The following is a 16,834-nucleotide window of genomic DNA, read 5'->3' on the forward strand; positions in this document are numbered from 1 at the left end:
CTGCCGACCACTCTGCGCTGCAAAAGTCCACCGAGTGTCTCAGTAGGTTCTTCTCCACCCGTCGGCACTCCATGGTCAGTCGCATTGGAAGAACATAGGGAAAACCCACTTGGATCGGCCCTGAAGTTACCTCTAGCTCAAGTTCCTCTTTTCCACAGAGCCCACCGGCCATGTATTCCTGAGAAATATCCGCTGTCATTGTCTTCTCTGCTATGGAAGCCTGGTGAGTTCTCAGGTGGGTGCGCATGAAAGAGTAGGGCAGCCGGAAAACCAAAAGGTCGTCTTGGTGCACTCCTTCCAAGATGTCTGACCGAGAGTTTGACGACTTTGAAGCGGACAGTCTGTCCAACACGTCCCGGATGATTCCCAGGCTGCCACCCTACAACATGGAGGACCAGCTTCTGCCCATGGAGCGCCGGAGCACCTGCGGCTGCTGGACCTGGACTTTCTTCGTGGTGGCCATGAACTCTTTGGTCTTCCTCTTCAACTTCCTCCTCCTCGCCTCCATCTTTGCCGTAGTCCTCTTGCCCACCATCGTGGTGGTCTACTTCGGCTTCCAGTGCCACTCTCGGGTAAGTGACGGGCAGTACCTTCCCCTCCCTTCCTCGATCCGTGCCCCGAAATATGTGGAGGACGGGCTGTGGTTGTGAGGGATGTGCCCTCTGGACATGCTCAGAGGCTCAGTTTGGTTTTACTTCGCATGTCGCAAGGGCGGTCTTTGAGACTGAAAACAGGCTCAAGGGGACAGAAAGTTCTCTCTCCCCCTTCATGTGGCAGGACGTTCCAGGGGCTACTGCACAAAGTTCCAGGGGTGGAGGATGGTGGAGACTTCTAGTTCTTTTTGTTTGGCCTGATGTCCGAGACATTTGAATTGGGGATGGATAGGCAAGTCCTGACACCGGGTATGCAAGACATTTAAGCAGTCTGTTTATTGGGAGATGGGTTAATACAGCAGAGTTTTGCCCAGTCATAGAAGCATGATATTGAATATGGCAAATAAATCTCCCAAGAAGTATATTGCTAAAAAAAGTAAACTTACATTTAGAAGAAGAAGAAGACTGCAGTTTTATACCCTGCTCTTCTCTCTGAATCAGAGACTCAGAGCAGCTTACAATCTCCTATATCTTCTCCCCCCACAACAGACACCCTGTGAGGTAGGGGGGCTGAGAGAGCTCTCACAGCAGCTGCCCTTTCAAGGACAACTCTGTGAGAGCTATGGCTGACCCAAGGCCATTTCAGCAGCTGCAAGTGAAAGAGTGGGGAATCAAACCCGGTTCTCCCAGCTAAGAGTCCACGCACTTAACCACGACACCAAACTGGCTCTACTTATCCAAGTAGACCCAGTTCACATTCCGTTTACAGTCCAAAGGAGAGAGAGAAGCCTAATCTAAAGAGGACTTTCCCTCCAGATTGTCCGGCATCATGTGTGTGGGAAGGTGAGAGCATCGTCCCTGCAGGAGAGACCTGTATGGAAGGCCATGTGAAAGAGTGAGAAGACAAAGGGAGAGATAGGAAGGATCAGAGGGCAGGTCGCAGGTTAAGACAAAGAGAAGCATTTCATTAAGGAGATAACACCTATACACACTTAATGATGTAGCAGCCTCCCCCCCCTCCAATGATCAGGAAGGCTGAGTTGCGCACTCCATGCCAGTTCCCCCACAATTGCATAGCCTATCCTTGGAACCCCCTTCTTAACATCTGCTTGAAAATATATTTTTAAAAAAACAGTACAAAATTGTTTCTTGCTTTCCCCAGTCAAGGAAGTGGGGCGAGGGTGTATGTCTTGTAGCCACCAGCCATGAAAGATCCTGAGAAAGCAGATCTGAAAGCCTTGAGACCATTTTCATTCATTCATCTTATTCATATCCCACCTTTCTCCCAATGCGGCGTGCATCGTTCCTCTCTCCTTCATTTTATCCTCACAACAACCCTGCGAGGTAGGCTAGGGTGCGAGTGCGTGACTGGCCCAAGGTCATCCAGTTAAGCTTCCATGGAACAAATGAGGATTCGAATGGGGGGAGGCGGTTCACAGATTTTAGTCCAACACTTTAACGACTGCACTGTGCTGGCTCTTTGTGCGACACAACACAAACCCATTAATCTGTACATGCTCAGAGGCAGTCTGTGATACTCTTTCACTTGCTCAGGGGAGGAACACAGTTTTTTAGGATGCCTCCGAAATGGGGGGTTGGTTCATATTAAACTCTGGATGCCGAACAGCCACTTGATTTTGAAATGTGGGTTGTGAAAATAACGTTCTGTATGGAAGTGGTGCTTTCTTGCCTAAGCACAGGTTAAAGGCCCCCCATTTTCTGTTTGGGCAAGGAATTTTTACTTCAAAAAGTGTTCTCATTTTTCAACATTTTTCAAATTGTGAATCAATAAATCAACATTACATGTTCTGTAGTACCAACAAACGAGACACATTGTACATAAATGTATACACGGTATGCTAAAATGGTACAATATGTGAGCACGGTACGAATGAATCCACAAAAGGATGAAAGAAAAGCAAACAGTAAAACATCTGTCAATTAAAATCGATATCCCTAATTCAAGTCTCAGGTCCTCAGCAGGCAGCATTAGACAAACTGCTCTGATGTGCCAATAAAGGTCTATGAATGAATGAGACAAACTGCTCTCCTGGGACTACTCTTCTTCAGTGGGGAGATAACAACACTGGCCTACCTTAAAGAGTCGTTGTAATTGAGGAGGAAAACTGAGTGTGCCAATGTGAAAGGCAAAACTCTATGTTAGGGATTATTAGGAAAGGGATTGAGAATAAAACAGCTGATATTGTTAATGCTCCTGTATAGATTTATGGTGCAGTCTCGTTTGGAAAGCTGTGTACAGTTCTAGCCACCGTATCTCCAAAAGAAGAAGAAGATATTGGATTTATATCCCACCCTGTACTCTGAGTCTCAGAGTGGCTCACAATCTTCTTTACCTCCCCCCGCCCCACAACAGACACCCTGTGAGGTGGGTGGGGTTGAGAGGGCTCTCACAGCAGCTGCCCTTTCAAGGACAACCTCTGCCAGAGCTATGGCTGACCCAAGGCCATTCCAGCAGGTGCAAGTGGAGGAGTGGGGAATCAAACCCGGTTCTCCCAGATAAGAGTCCGCACACTTAACCACTATGGCTGACCCAAGGCCATCCCAACAGCTGCAAGTGGAGGAGGGGGGGAATCAAACCTGGTTCTCCCAGATAAGAGTCCGCACACTTAACCACTATGGCTGACCCAAGGCCATCCCAACAGCTGCAAGTGGAGGAGGGGGGGAATCAAACCCGGTTCTCCCAGATAAGAGTCCATGCACTTGACCATTACATCAAACCGGCTCTCAGAAAAGGACGCAGAAGAGCTGGGAAAAGTACAGAGAAGGGCAACCAAGACGATGAGGGGGCTGGAGCACCTTCCCTAGGAGGAAAGGCTCGAGAATCTGGGACTTTTCAGTTTACAAAAGGGACTGCCAAGGGGGAAGAGGTTTATTAAATTAGACGCGGGGTGGAGAGAACCGGCCAAGAGAGCTTTTTCTCCCTCTCCCAAAATGCTAGAACTTCAGGGCATCCAATGAAATTGATGGGCAGTAGGTTCAGGTCAGACAAAAGGAGAGAGATTCAATTTGCTGCCAGAGGATGTCGTGATGGCCACAGGAACAGACAGCTTTAAAAGGGGATTGGAGGAGAAGTCCATCAATGACTAGTAGCCATGTTGGCTGAGGGGGACCCCCCATTCAGGCACTAATCCTCTGAATCTCAGAGCCAGGAGGTAACATCAGGGGAAGGCCTCGGCCTCTCTGCCCTGTTGTTGGCCCTCCAGAGGCCACTGTTGAGACAGGCTGCTGGACCAGAGGGACAGCTTTTCTGATCCATCAGGGCTCTTACGTTCTCCCTTCAAACGAGGTATTAATGCAGAAGGTGTAATGATTTGCATCGAGTTGGGGGAAGTGATACATAAGCATGTTAATTTTTCTAGAGCCAGCTTTTGGAGCTGAAATTCCTACTGTCCCAGTATCTGTAGGCACAGCTACATAATATCCCCAATGTCCGAGACAGGAGAATGCAGCATCGTGAGAATTACAGTTTTCATTGTTAAAAGGCCATGTTACTAGTCATTAAGACAAGGGCATTGGCTTTGGGCATTTCCCTGGGATTGCCTAAATGCTTCCGGGACAAAGGTTATGGCATGCGGCAGTGGATTATCTGAGGACCTTCACAGCGATTAGAGGGTTTGCTTCTTAGGCCCTTTTTTCCTTCTGCATGATGAGCCCAGGAGATGATGGGACATTAAGCAAAGGTATGCCAGGTAGCTTGATTTGCGTAACTTACGCAGGTAGGGTTGCCAGGTCCGACTCAAGAAATATCTGGGGACATTGGGGGTGGAGCCAGGAGACTTTGGGGGTGGAGCCAGGAGACATTGGGGGTGGAGCCAGGAGCAAGGCTGTGACAAGCATGATTGAATTCCGAAGGGAGTTCTGGCCATCACATTTAAAGGGACCACACACCTTTTAAACGCCTTCCCTCCATTGGAAATAATGGAAGATAGGGGCACCTTCTTTTGAGGGCTCAAAGAATTGGACCCCCTAGTCCAATTTTTTTTGAAACTGGGCGGGGGGGGGGGGTGTTTTGAGAAGTGGCACCAGATGCTGTGCTGAAAATTTGGTGCCTTTACCTCAAAAAACAACCCTCCCAGAGCCCCAGATATCCACAGATCTATTCTCCATTATACCTTATGGGAATCGGACTCCATAGGGAATAATGGAGTGTCCAGCAGACATTTCCCTCCCCACCCCTGCTTCCTGATAACTCTGAAGGGAGTTCTGGCCATCACATTTAAAGGGACTGCACTGCTTTTAAATGTCTTCCTTCCATTTGGAATAATGGATAGGGGCACCTTCATTGGGGGCTCATAGAATTGGACCCCCTAGTCTAATCTTTTTGAAACTTGGAGGGTATTTTGGGGAGAGGCACTGGATGCTATGCTGAACATTTGGTTCAGCATATCTCAAAAAACAGCCCCCCCCCTCCAGAGCCCCAGATATCCACAGATCAATTCTCCATCATACCTTATGGGAATCGGTCTCCATAGGGAATAACGGAGTGCCAAGCAGACATTTCCCTCCCCACCCCTGCTTTCTGATAACCTTGGAGGGAGGACCTCCAAACTGGGGGATCCCCTGCTCCCAACCGGGGATTGGCAACCCTAGATGCAGGTCATGAACCCACTCCCATAGGAAGCAGCTAAATGAAAAAAGTCAAGGCGAAATGCCACTGAGCACGGGCAGAGTGCTCCTTTCTGTTGCCTGAAAAGAACGAGTATTGTAGAAAAGAGAGAAACAACGATAACAATAATAAGGAACACACCATTTTCTTTTCCCAGGTTCACATCCTCCCGCACCGACATCTGGCGAGGAGGATGGAAACCTCGAGCCAGTAAAATTCTGCTGGTGGGGGAAGGGGGCGACTCGAACGACGATAGCGAACAGGCTGAAGTGAACCTAGGCAGAGTCTTGCGTTCCGATCCTTTACGGCCGCTGCGGTTGGCCAGCGCCACTGCGGAAAGGCTCAGAAACGGAGCTCTAAAATCTGGAAGGCCTTAGATCAAAGCCGAGCAGCTCAGTAGGTGGAGTTAGGCAGGCACCTATTCTCTCAGCTCCCCCCCCCACCTCTAAAATGCTAGCCTGACTTCCAAGGCTGTTGTAGGATTAGCGAGGTTGCATACGCAGAGCGTTGTGCATTCTAAGAAGTGCAAATTTTTGTTGTTGTTCAGTCGCACGGTCGAGTCCGACTCTTTGCGACCCCATGGACCAAGTCACGCCAGGCCCTCCTGTCTTCCACCATCCTCCGAAGTCCGCTCAGATTCATGTTAGTTACATCAGTAATGCTGTCTAAAATCGCATGTGATTCTGGAATTCTATGGGGAGGGAGCATGGCTCAATGGAAGAGCCTCTGATTTGCATGCAGAAAGTCCCAGGTTTGATCTCTGGTGTCTTAAAAGGACCAGGCTGTAGGTGATGGGAAAGACCTCAGCTCGAGATCCTGCCGCCAGTCTGAGTAGACAACCTGTCTGCACAATCCGGTGTGCACTGGCTGTTCTCTGCTGCAGGGGCTTGAGTCAGACGGGGACCACGGTAAAAAAGGAGGAGAAACTGCGAACTTCCCACTGTACTGTTTCCCTACCCTGAAATGACCCTGCAGGAGGAGGAGGAGGAGGAGAAGAAGAAGAAGAAGAAGAAGAAGAAGAAGAAGAAGATATTGGATTTATATCCCGCCCTCCACTCTGAAGAGTCTCAGAGCGGCTCACAATCTCCTTTACCTTCCTCCCCTACAACAGACACCCTGTGAGGTAGATGAAGATATTGGATTTATATCCCGCCCTCCACTCCGAAGAGTCTCAGAGCGGCTCACAATCTCCTTTGCCTTCCTCCCCCCCAAAAGACACCCTGTGAGGTAGATGAAGATATTGGATTTATATCCCACCCTCCACTCCAAAGAGTCTCAGAGCGGCTCACAATCTCCTTTGCCTTCCTCCCCCCCAAAAGACACCCTGTGAGGTAGATGAAGATACTGGATTTATATCCCGCCCTCCACTCCGAAGAGTCTCAGAGCGGCTCACAATCTCCTTTACCTTCCTCCCCCACAACAGACACCCTGTGAGGTGGGTGGGGCTGGAGAGGGCTCTCCCAGCAGCTTCCCTTTCAAGGACAACTTCTGCCAGAGCTATGGCTGACCCAAGGCCATTCCAGGAGCTGCAAGTGGAGGAGTGGGGAATCAAACCCGGTTCTCCCAGATAAGAGTCCACACACTTAACCACTACACCAAACTGGCTCTCCACACCAAACTGGCTGTTGTTTGTCACTGGGGAGATCTAGGTGTGCCCCTCGGCTCTGTGTGGAGCTCCCAAAGGGCACTGGGGGTGGGGGAGACTGAATCCCCTTCTCTATGTGGATCTTGCTTCCATTCTGAATTGGGTCTGCGCTTGTTGTGCTTGTATTTGACTATGCCTTTATGTTGGCACCCTTAACACCTTGCCATCTTGAGTTCTGCAAAGGAGGTATCTTAAATTATTCACGGAATAGAGAAGGTGGAGAAAGAAGTCCTTTTCTCTCTTTCTCACAGTATAAGAACTTGTGGGCACTCCATGAGATTAATGAGAAGTAAGCTTAGAGCAGATAAAAGGAGGTCCTTCTTCACCCGAAAGTAATTAACAGGTGGAATTCACTGCCGCAGGGCGGTGGCTACAAGTATAGACCATAGCAACAGGGGACTGGATAAACTTATGGGGCAGAGGTCCATCAGTGGCTATTAGCCATAAGGTATAGATGGAACACTCTGTCTCAGGCAGTGATGTTCTGTGTTCTTGGTGCTTGCAGGGGCCAACAGTGAGAGGGCTTCTGGAGTCTGGGCCCCACCAGTAAACCTCCTGATTGCACCTGAGTATGGGCCACTGTATGACACAGAGCTTTGGAGTGGAAGGGCCATTGGCCTGATCCAACATGGCTTTTCTTATGTCTGGGGCAGTGATGCTCTGTATTCTTGGTGCCTGGGGGGAGGGGAGCAGTGCGAGGACTTCTGGAGTTCTGGCCCTGTTGATGGACCACCTGCCGGCACATGAGTTTTGGCCACTGTGACACAGAATGTTGGTCTGGATGGGCCATTGGCCTGATCCAACATGGCTTCTCTTACGTTCTTATGGTACCATACTCTGACAGCATACGGAACTGTGGTTCAGGTAGTGTAGAAACACTGCATCACGTGACCTTTGAATGTAATTACTTTCCTGAGCCTTGGAATCTTTTAATTCTTCCTCTGCTCCAAAATAGAGATGCTGTGGAGATATCACCTCTTTTATTAGAAGATAATGATAGACCCATCACTCTTCTGGCTGCGGAATTCTATGTGTTTGTGAGAAATTTTTGCAGCCGTTCAAATGTGGTCCTTTTTTATATTTTAGTAATCTGTTAAAAACTAATAAGCGGTATGAGGCAGGCACAGACAGGAGTGCTCAGCATGAACAACACACATCGTGTTGGCAGGGACTAACCAGAAGAGGACTTAGAGGAAAAAATGGAACGTTTGGATGGGCTCTTGGTGTCTTAAGAATATAAGAACATAAGAGAAACCATGTTGGATCAGGCCAATGGCCCATCCAGTCCAACACTCTGTGTCACATAAGAACATAAGAGAAGCCATGTTGGATCAGGCCAGTGGCCCATCCAGTCCAACACTCTGTGTCACATAAGAACATAAGAGAAGCCATGTTGGATCAGGCCAATGGCCCATCCAGTCCAACACTCTGTGTCACACAGTGGCCAATATATGTGTACACACACACACACACACACACACACATATATATATATATATATATATATATATATATATATATATATATATATATATATATATATATATATATATATATATATATATATATATGTATACTGTGGCTAATAGTCACTGATGGACCTCTGCTCCATATTTTTATCTAACCCCCTCTTGAAGCTGGCTATGCTTGTAGCCGCCACCACCTCCTGTGGCAGTGAATTCCACATGTTAATCACCCTTTGGGTGAAGAAGGACTTCCTTTTATCCATTCTAACCCGTCTGCTCAGCAATTTCATCGAATGCCCACGAGTTCTTGTATTGTGAGAAAGGGAGAAAAGTACTTCTTTCTCTACCTTCTCCATCCCATGCATAATCTTGTAAACCTCTATCGTGTCACCCCGCAGTCGACGTTTCTCCAAGCTAAAGAGCCCCAAGCGTTTCAACCTTTCTTCATAGGGAAAGTGTTCCAAACCTTTAATCATTCTAGTTGTCCTTTCCTGCACTTTCCCCAATGCTATAATATCCTTCCTTCCCCTGAGCTCTGAACACCCTAGCAAAGCAGGTTTGATGCCTTGATTCTCACTTGGAGGGTTTAACTCAGCTTGTAGCGCTGAAAAACAGCACCTCTGGGCACATCAGCGCCTGAAAAACCTGAGGGGAGGGGGCCGTGGAGAGGGAGATTCTATGCCATGCATCATTAAAAAAAAATATCTGCAGTAATTACCAACCCCCTGTGACAGACTTAATAAATACGGCGTCTGGGTTGACAGACGACTATTTGTAGCCTCGGTTACTCACCGCAGCTTTTATTTTATTGTCACAATATTTCTTCCCGACTCCCCAGAAGCCTTTTCGTCCCCCCCCTCCCCGCCCCCACTTGTCTCTCTTTGCCTACCCAGGCTGAAAACTGTTAATTTCATTTTAATTAAGGCTGCTTCCTGTTGGACCCGGTCTCTGCAGTTTGCCTTTTAGATTAGAGAGAGAGAGAGAAGAGACAGGCCAAAGCAACTCCACCCACAACCGAAATTGCATCCATCCTATATCCATTTTTTTTTGCATGGAGATCACCATGACGGGCTTCGTTCCCACCAGCCACTGTTGGGTATCCCTGTATTTATTCAAACTGACAAACTAATTTTGTTCTCATCAAGTATTCTGCAGACTGGCTGCGGCTGGCTTCTCCGCTTCACTTTCGTTTCGGTGGGGAAGGAGGATAACGCTGAGATCCTCTTGTCTCCTTATCTGTCTCTCTGTGGTTTCTGGGAAACTTTCTATATCGCTTTATCCACTCGACGTTAACAGTTTTCAGATTCCCTCCAGAGAGTCGGGAAAGGCTACATGCAAAGGACCACAATCCAGAAGAAAAGTCCTGCTGCAAATCAGGGAAAGGAAGTATGCAAGAAGGAGAGGCCTTGTGGAATTAAATTTGTATTATCCACTAAGAGGGGCTGGACCCTGGGAAAGAACTAGCCACAAAGCTCTGTTTGTGAGCATGTGGGGCTTTTGGGGGGCAGGAACACACAGGAACGCAGTTCCGGCTGGCTTGGTGTCAGGGGGTGTGACCTAATATACAAATGAGTTCCTGCTGGGCTTTTTCTGCAACCCCCCCCTGCACGAAACAATGGTGATGCCAGGGGGTGTGGCTTAATATGCAAATGAATTCCTTCTAGGCTTTTTCTACAAAAAAGCCCTGCGCAAAACAATGGTGATGTCAGGGTGTGTGTCGCCTAATATGCAAATGAGTTCCTGCTGGTTTTTCCCCTGCAAAAAAGCCCTGTATGAAACAATGGTGATGCCAGGAAGTGCAGCCTAATATGCAAATGAGTTCCTGCTGGGCTTTTCCTGCAAAAAAGAAGCCCTGTGCGCAAGTAGGATGTTGACGAATGAAAAGAGGAAACCATCACGGCCAAAGGAAGAACTGGAGAACAGGGTTTGCTGCGCAGAGGCAGGCAATGGCCAAGTACCTCTGAATGTCTCTTGCCTTGAAAAGCCTATAGAATCACTATAAATTGGGTTCGACTTGATGGTCCTTTTAGTCAGCAAACGCGACAAGGTCCTGGAACTGACATGCTTCCTTGCTGGCAGACTAGGACTCATCTCCTGAGCTGAGGACCTCTGGGATCCTGGTGCCTTGTCACCAACTTCTGTGGCTGATCTCCTGTAAGGGAGGGGTTACGTATGCGTCACAGACAGTGCCATGCAAGCCAAGAGTTCATGGCAAGAGATCTTGACAGCAGTAACACTGCTGGGGGGTAAGAAAGGTCTGGAAGGTACCTCTTGAAAGGTAGAAAGGATAATTAATCAATTATTACATGACAGTATGTGTAGTAATATGTAATGTAATGTAATGTAAAATTTTATTTATATCCCGCCCTCCCCCGCCGAAGCAGGCTCAGGGCGGCTAACAACACTTCAGGTAAACAATACAGTAATAAAAACATTAAATTCACATTAAAATTCACATTAAAATCAGTCAATAATCGATAATTAATTAAAACATTCCTAAATCAACACTGGCGGTAAACGTTATTAATCTGGCGGTAAAAATTAATTCAGTTATTGGTGAACGCCTGTTTGAAGAGGGCGGTCTTGCAGGCCCTGCGGAACTGGTCTAAGTTCCGCAGGGCCCGCACCTCCTCTGGGAGTTGGTTCCAGAGTTGTGGGGCCGCAACGGAAAAGGCCCGAGTGCGGGTGCTTTGAAGTTTAACTTCTTTTGGCCCAGGGATATTTAGTCTGCTTTTCCCCACTGACCTCAGTGCTCTCTGGGGCTCATATGGGGAGAGACGGTCCCTCAGGTAGGTCGGTCCTTGGCCATATAGGGCTTTAAAGGTTATGACCAGCACTTTGTACTGGATCCGGTATACGATTGGCAGCCAGTGCAGTCCGCGCAGCCCCGGCCGTATATGCTCCCATCTTGGGAGACCAAGTAACAGCCTGGCCGCCACGTTCTGCACTAGCTGCAGCTCCCGGGTCCGGTACAGAGGCAGCCCCATGTAGAGAGCGTTACAGTAGTCCAGTCTTGAGGTGACCGTCGCGTGGATCACCATTGCTAGGTCCTGACGCTCTAGGAAAGGGGCCAGCTGCCTCGCCCGCCTCAGGTGGAAGAAGGCTGATTTGGCAGTGGCTGTTATCTGGGCCTCCATTGATAATGAAGGCTCCAGTATGACGCCCAGGCTCTTTACCCGCTGCGCCGTCTTTAGCGGTGCCTCGTCAAAGGCCGGAAGAGATATTTCCTTCCCCAGAGTGCCACGACCCACATGGAGAACCTCTGTCTTCGCTGGATTTAACTTCAGCCCACTCAGTCTAAGCCACGTTGCAACAGCCCGCAGAGCCCGGTTCAGGTTCCCCGGGGCGGAGGCGGGCCGGCCGTCCATTAGTAGATAGAGCTGGGTGTCATCTGCGTATTGATGGCAACCCAGCCCAAATCTCCGGGCAATCTGGGCGAGGGGGCGCATATAGATGTTGAATAACATCGGGGAGAGAACTGCTCCCTGGGGCACCCCACAGTCTAGTGTGCGCCTCTGGGATCGCTCACCCCCAATCGCCACCCTCTGTCCCCGACCCATGAGGAAGGAGGAAAGCCATTGTAAGGCTAGCCCCTCAACCCCTATGTCGGCGAGGCGGTGGATCAGCAACCGATGGTCGACTGTATCAAACGCAGCCGACAGATCTAATAACATCAGTATTGCCGCGCCGCCTCGATCCAGTTGCCGCTGGAGGTCGTCCACCAAGGCGACCAGGACCGTCTCCGTCCCGTGGCCCGGTCGGAAGCCAGACTGGCACGGGTCTAAGACAGAAGCGTCATCTAGAAATCTCTGTAGCTGTAACGCCACTGCCCTCTCGATAATTTTACCTAAAAATGGTAAATTGGACACCGGTCGGTAGTTTGCCAATTCGGCCGGGTCTGCTGTAGGTTTTTTCAAGAGGGGGCGGACCAAGGCCTCTTTCAGAGGCGTTGGAAAATGCCCCTCTAGGAGGGATCTATTTATGATGTCCCGTAAAGGACATCTAAGCTCCCTCTGGCAGGATTTAATCAGCCAAGAGGGGCAAGGGTCCAAATCACATGTTGTTGGGCGAGCAGCAGAGAGAATTCCATCAACTTCCTCCAAGCTGAGTGGGTCGAAGTGGTCCAGTACTAAATCTGAAGACAGGCGCGGAGCCTCAGTTTCACTTACTGTGTCTAATGTGATAGGCAGGTCTTGGCGGAGCGATGAGATTTTATCTGCAAAATATTTCGCAAATGCCTCACAGCCTATTTCTAATTCCCTAATATTTGGTTTGCCTTGTGGCAGTGTTATAAGATCTCCAATTACTCTAAACAATTGTGCTGGGCGCGATTTTGCAGATGCAATCTTGGCTGCGAAGTATTCTTTCTTTGCAGCCTTGACTGCCATCTCATAAGACCTCATAAGCGTTCTATAGGATGTTCTCGTCGCTTCGTCCCGAGTATGCCTCCACCGTCTCTCTAGTCGTCTGAGCCCTTGTTTCAGCTGGCGTAACTCCAAGGTATACCATGGTGCCAGTTTCTTGCGAGGGCGCAGAGGGCGCCGAGGTGCAATTTCATCGATAGCCCTGGATAGCTGGCCCTGCCAGACTTCCACCAGGTCATCAAGAGAATTGCCAGTGGGCCAGGGATCCCTCAGGGCTGTTTGGAACCGTTCAAAGCAAAGCAAGCAAAGACAGCTTCGAGAGGGGAGCTCCTGAGATTGCTTGGCAACTAGGAGCTCTAGCTCTTTTACAGTCCTGCACCACTAGATGGCGAGCTAGACTTCTTTTTCTAAGGCAAGAGATATTTCAGGGGTGATTTGCCATTGCCTGCCTCTGCGTCATGACCTTGGTATTCCTTGGAGGTTGCCTATCAAATACTAGCCAGCGTTGATCCTACTTTGCTTCCTTAGATCTGATAGAATCGGGCTATCCTAGTCTATCCATGGCAGGTCGGTAGAAAGGATAGATTCTACAGGACCTGGGACAGCTCCCAACAAATGCAAAGGTGGGTTGGCTCCACCAAGGATATCAGCCTTTCTGTCTCCGGGCTAGTGTTGTTACGAGGAGAGGAATTTCTCTGTCCGGAAATGACTTTTCATAGCCAAATAATGTCCCCAATTCTATTGGGTTAAATGGTTTTTTTTTTTAAATCGATGGCTTTGGAAGCCCAGAGGCTTTACACCATATCCCTGATCCTCCACATTTCCCAGTTCAGGGAAAATGCTGTTCCAACAAATGGCAAAGGTGACCTGATTCCAGTGGTAAAAAGAGAAAGAAATTTTATTTAGAAAAATAGAAGCACGTCTTACGTGACATGTCTGTGATGCATTGAACTTATTGTGGACAGATTAACTGCAAGAAGGTCAACTTTGTACAGCTCCAAACCCAGGTGAGAGAGAGAAGAGAGGCAAGCAAAGACAGCTTCGAGAGGGGATTGGATAAGCATCTGGAGCAGAGGTCTATCAGTGGCTATTAGCCACTATATTGTTGGAACTCTCTGTTTGGGGCAATAATGCTCTGTATTCTTGGTACTTGGAGGGGGCAACAGTGGGAGGGCTTCTAGTGTACTGGCCGAACTGGTGGACCTCCTGATGGCACCTGGGTTTTTTGGCCACTGTGTGACACAGAGTGTTGGACTGAATGGGCCATTGGCCTGATCCAACAAGGCTTCTCTTATGTTCTTATGTGACACAGAGGTTGGACTGGATGGGCCACTGGCCTGATCCAACATGGCTTCTCTGATGTTCTTATGTGACACAGAGTGTTGGACTGGAGGGGCCACTGGCCTGATCCAACATGGCTTCTCTTATGTTCTTCTGTGACACAGAGTGTTGAACTGGATGGGCCACTGGCCTGATCCAACAAGGCTTCTCTTATGTGACACAGAGTGTTGGACTGGATGGGCCACTGGCCTGATCCAACATGGCTTCTCTTATGTTCTTATGTGACACAGAGTGTTGAACTGGATGGGCCACTGGCCTGATCCAACAAGGCTTCTCTTATGTTCTTATGTGACACAGAGGTTGGACTGGATGGGCCACTGGCCTGATCCAACAAGGCTTCTCTTATGTGACACAGAGTGTTGGACTGGAGGGGCCATTGGCCTGATCCAACATGGCTTCTCTGATGTTCTTATGTGACACAGAGTGTTGGACTGGAGGGGCCACTGGCCTGATCCAACATGGCTTCTCTTATGTTCTTCTGTGACACAGAGTGTTGAACTGGATGGGCCACTGGCCTGATCCAACAAGGCTTCTCTTATGTGACACAGAGTGTTGGACTGGATGGGCCACTGGCCTGATCCAACATGGCTTCTCTTATGTTCTTATGTGACACAGAGTGTTGAACTGGATGGGCCACTGGCCTGATCCAACAAGGCTTCTCTTATGTTCTTATGTGACACAGAGGTTGGACTGGATGGGCCACTGGCCTGATCCAACAAGGCTTCTCTTATGTGACACAGAGTGTTGGACTGGAGGGGCCATTGGCCTGATCCAACATGGCTTCTCTGATGTTCTTATGTGACACAGAGTGTTGGACTGGATGGGCCATTGGCCTGATCCAACATGGCTTCTCTGATGTTCTTATGTGACACAGAGTGCTGGACTGGATGGGCCACTGGCCTGATCCAACAAGGCTTCTCTTATGTGACACAGAGTGTTGGACTGGATGGGCCACTGGCCTGATCCAACATGGCTTCTCTTATGTTCTTATGTGACACAGAGTGTTGAACTGGATGGGCCACTGGCCTGATCCAACAAGGCTTCTCTTATGTGACACAGAGTGTTGGACTGGATGGGCCACTGGCCTGATCCAACATGGCTTCTCTTATGTTCTTATGTGACACAGAGTGTTGAACTGGATGGGCCACTGGCCTGATCCAACAAGGCTTCTCTTATGTGACACAGAGTGTTGGACTGGATGGGCCACTGGCCTGATCCAACATGGCTTCTCTTATGTTCTTATGTGACACAGAGTGTTGGACTGGATGGGCCATTGGCCTGATCCAACATGGCTTCTCTTATGTTCTTATGTGACACAGAGTGTTGGACTGGAGGGGCCATTGGCCTGATCCAACATGGCTTCTCTTATATTCTTATGTGACACAGAGTGTTGGACTGGATGGGCCATTGGCCTGATGCAACATAGCTTCCCTTATGTTCTTATGAGGGGATCAGATAAACATATAGAGCAGAGGTCCATCAGTGGCTCTTAGCCACACGTATTGTTGGAACTCTCTATCTGGGGCAGTGATGCTCTGTATTCTTGGTGCTTTGGTGGGGGGGGCACAGTGGGAGGGCTTTTAGTGTCCAGACCCCACTGATGGACCTCCTGATGGCACCTGTTTTTTTTTTGGCTACTGTGTGGCAGAGTGTTGGACTGGATGGGCCATTGGCCTGATTCAACAGGGCTTCTCTTATGTTATGTCCTATATATGTTGGAACAGAAGGCAAGCAAGGGCCAAAGATGGTCTAACTGATGAGGGTGAGGCCAACTCCTCAGTGTAGGGGGCGGGGGAGAGAGAGAGAGTGTTCTCTTAACTCTTTCCCTCCCAGATTGTCTTGCATGCAGATATGCAGATACAAGATCCAACAAATACAACATAAGTGTGTAAACATAATGAAACATTGCCTGGTTCATTCCAAGGACTACAATCCTAAGCAGTTTTCTTTTGCTATCAAATCACAGCCAACATATGGTGACCCTGGAGGGTTTTCAAGGCAAGAAACGAACAGAGGTGGTTTGCCATTGCCTGCCTCTGCATAGCAGACCTGGACTTCCTTGGGGGTCTCCCAGCCATCTAGATTCTAAGCAGGACTGACCCAGCTTAGCTTCTGAGAGGTGATCCGATTGGGCTAGCCTGGGCTATCCAAGTCAGGACAGGACAGGGTAAGCGTGCTTAGCTGGGAGTAAATCTCATTGAACATAGTGGAATTTACTTCTGAGTAGACATGCCCAGGAGGCGAGTTGGTTCAGCACCCTCTCTGTTGGGCACCCTGAGGCTGCCTGAAAAGCTCCTTGGGTTGCCCCTTCAGCTTTGGGGCCCTCAGGGATCACCTCAGTTTATCTAGGGAAGGGGTGGCCGAACTGTGGCTCTTTCACACACTGTGTGGCTCTCGGAGCCTCCACCACCCCATCGGCTGGCTTGGAGAAGGCATTGGACTCTTAAAATCACTTCTCCAAGCCAAGCTAGCCAGCAGCTTGGAGAATGCATTTACAGTTGAAGTTGCTTTCTTTCCATATCCCCCTCCTTCCCCTCATCAATTTGCCTTCCTTCCTTCCTCTCCTCCCTCCCTCCTCCCTTCCTCCCTTCCCTCCTCCCTTCCCTCCTCCCTTCCCTCCCTCCCTCCCTCCCTCCCTCCCTCCCTCCCTTCCTTCCTTCCTTCCTTCCTTCCTTCCTTCCTTCCTTCCTTCCTTCCTTCCTTCCTTCCTTCCTTCCTTCCTTCCTTCCTCCCTCCCTCCCTCCCTCCCTCCTTCCTTCCTCCCTCCCTCCCTCCCTCCCTCCTTCCTTCCTTCCTTC

At 49.2% G+C, this 16,834-nt stretch overlaps 1 protein-coding gene across 1 annotated transcript in view; it reads left to right on the forward strand.

Moving 5' to 3' along the window:
• The first annotated feature begins 287 nt into the window (after positions 1–287).
• Positions 288–16,834, forward strand: part of TMEM88B (transmembrane protein 88B) — a 52,478-nt gene continuing 35,931 nt past the window's right edge. The window contains exon 1 of the mRNA XM_060259331.1: positions 288–572. Within this exon, the coding sequence (XP_060115314.1) occupies positions 303–572 (270 nt within the window). The 5' untranslated portion in view covers positions 288–302. The remainder of the gene's footprint in view (positions 573–16,834) is intronic.

The sequence above is a fragment of the Heteronotia binoei genome, chromosome 18 (assembly GCF_032191835.1).
Source record: "Heteronotia binoei isolate CCM8104 ecotype False Entrance Well chromosome 18, APGP_CSIRO_Hbin_v1, whole genome shotgun sequence".
In the NCBI taxonomy this organism is placed as follows: Eukaryota; Metazoa; Chordata; class Lepidosauria; order Squamata; family Gekkonidae; genus Heteronotia; species Heteronotia binoei.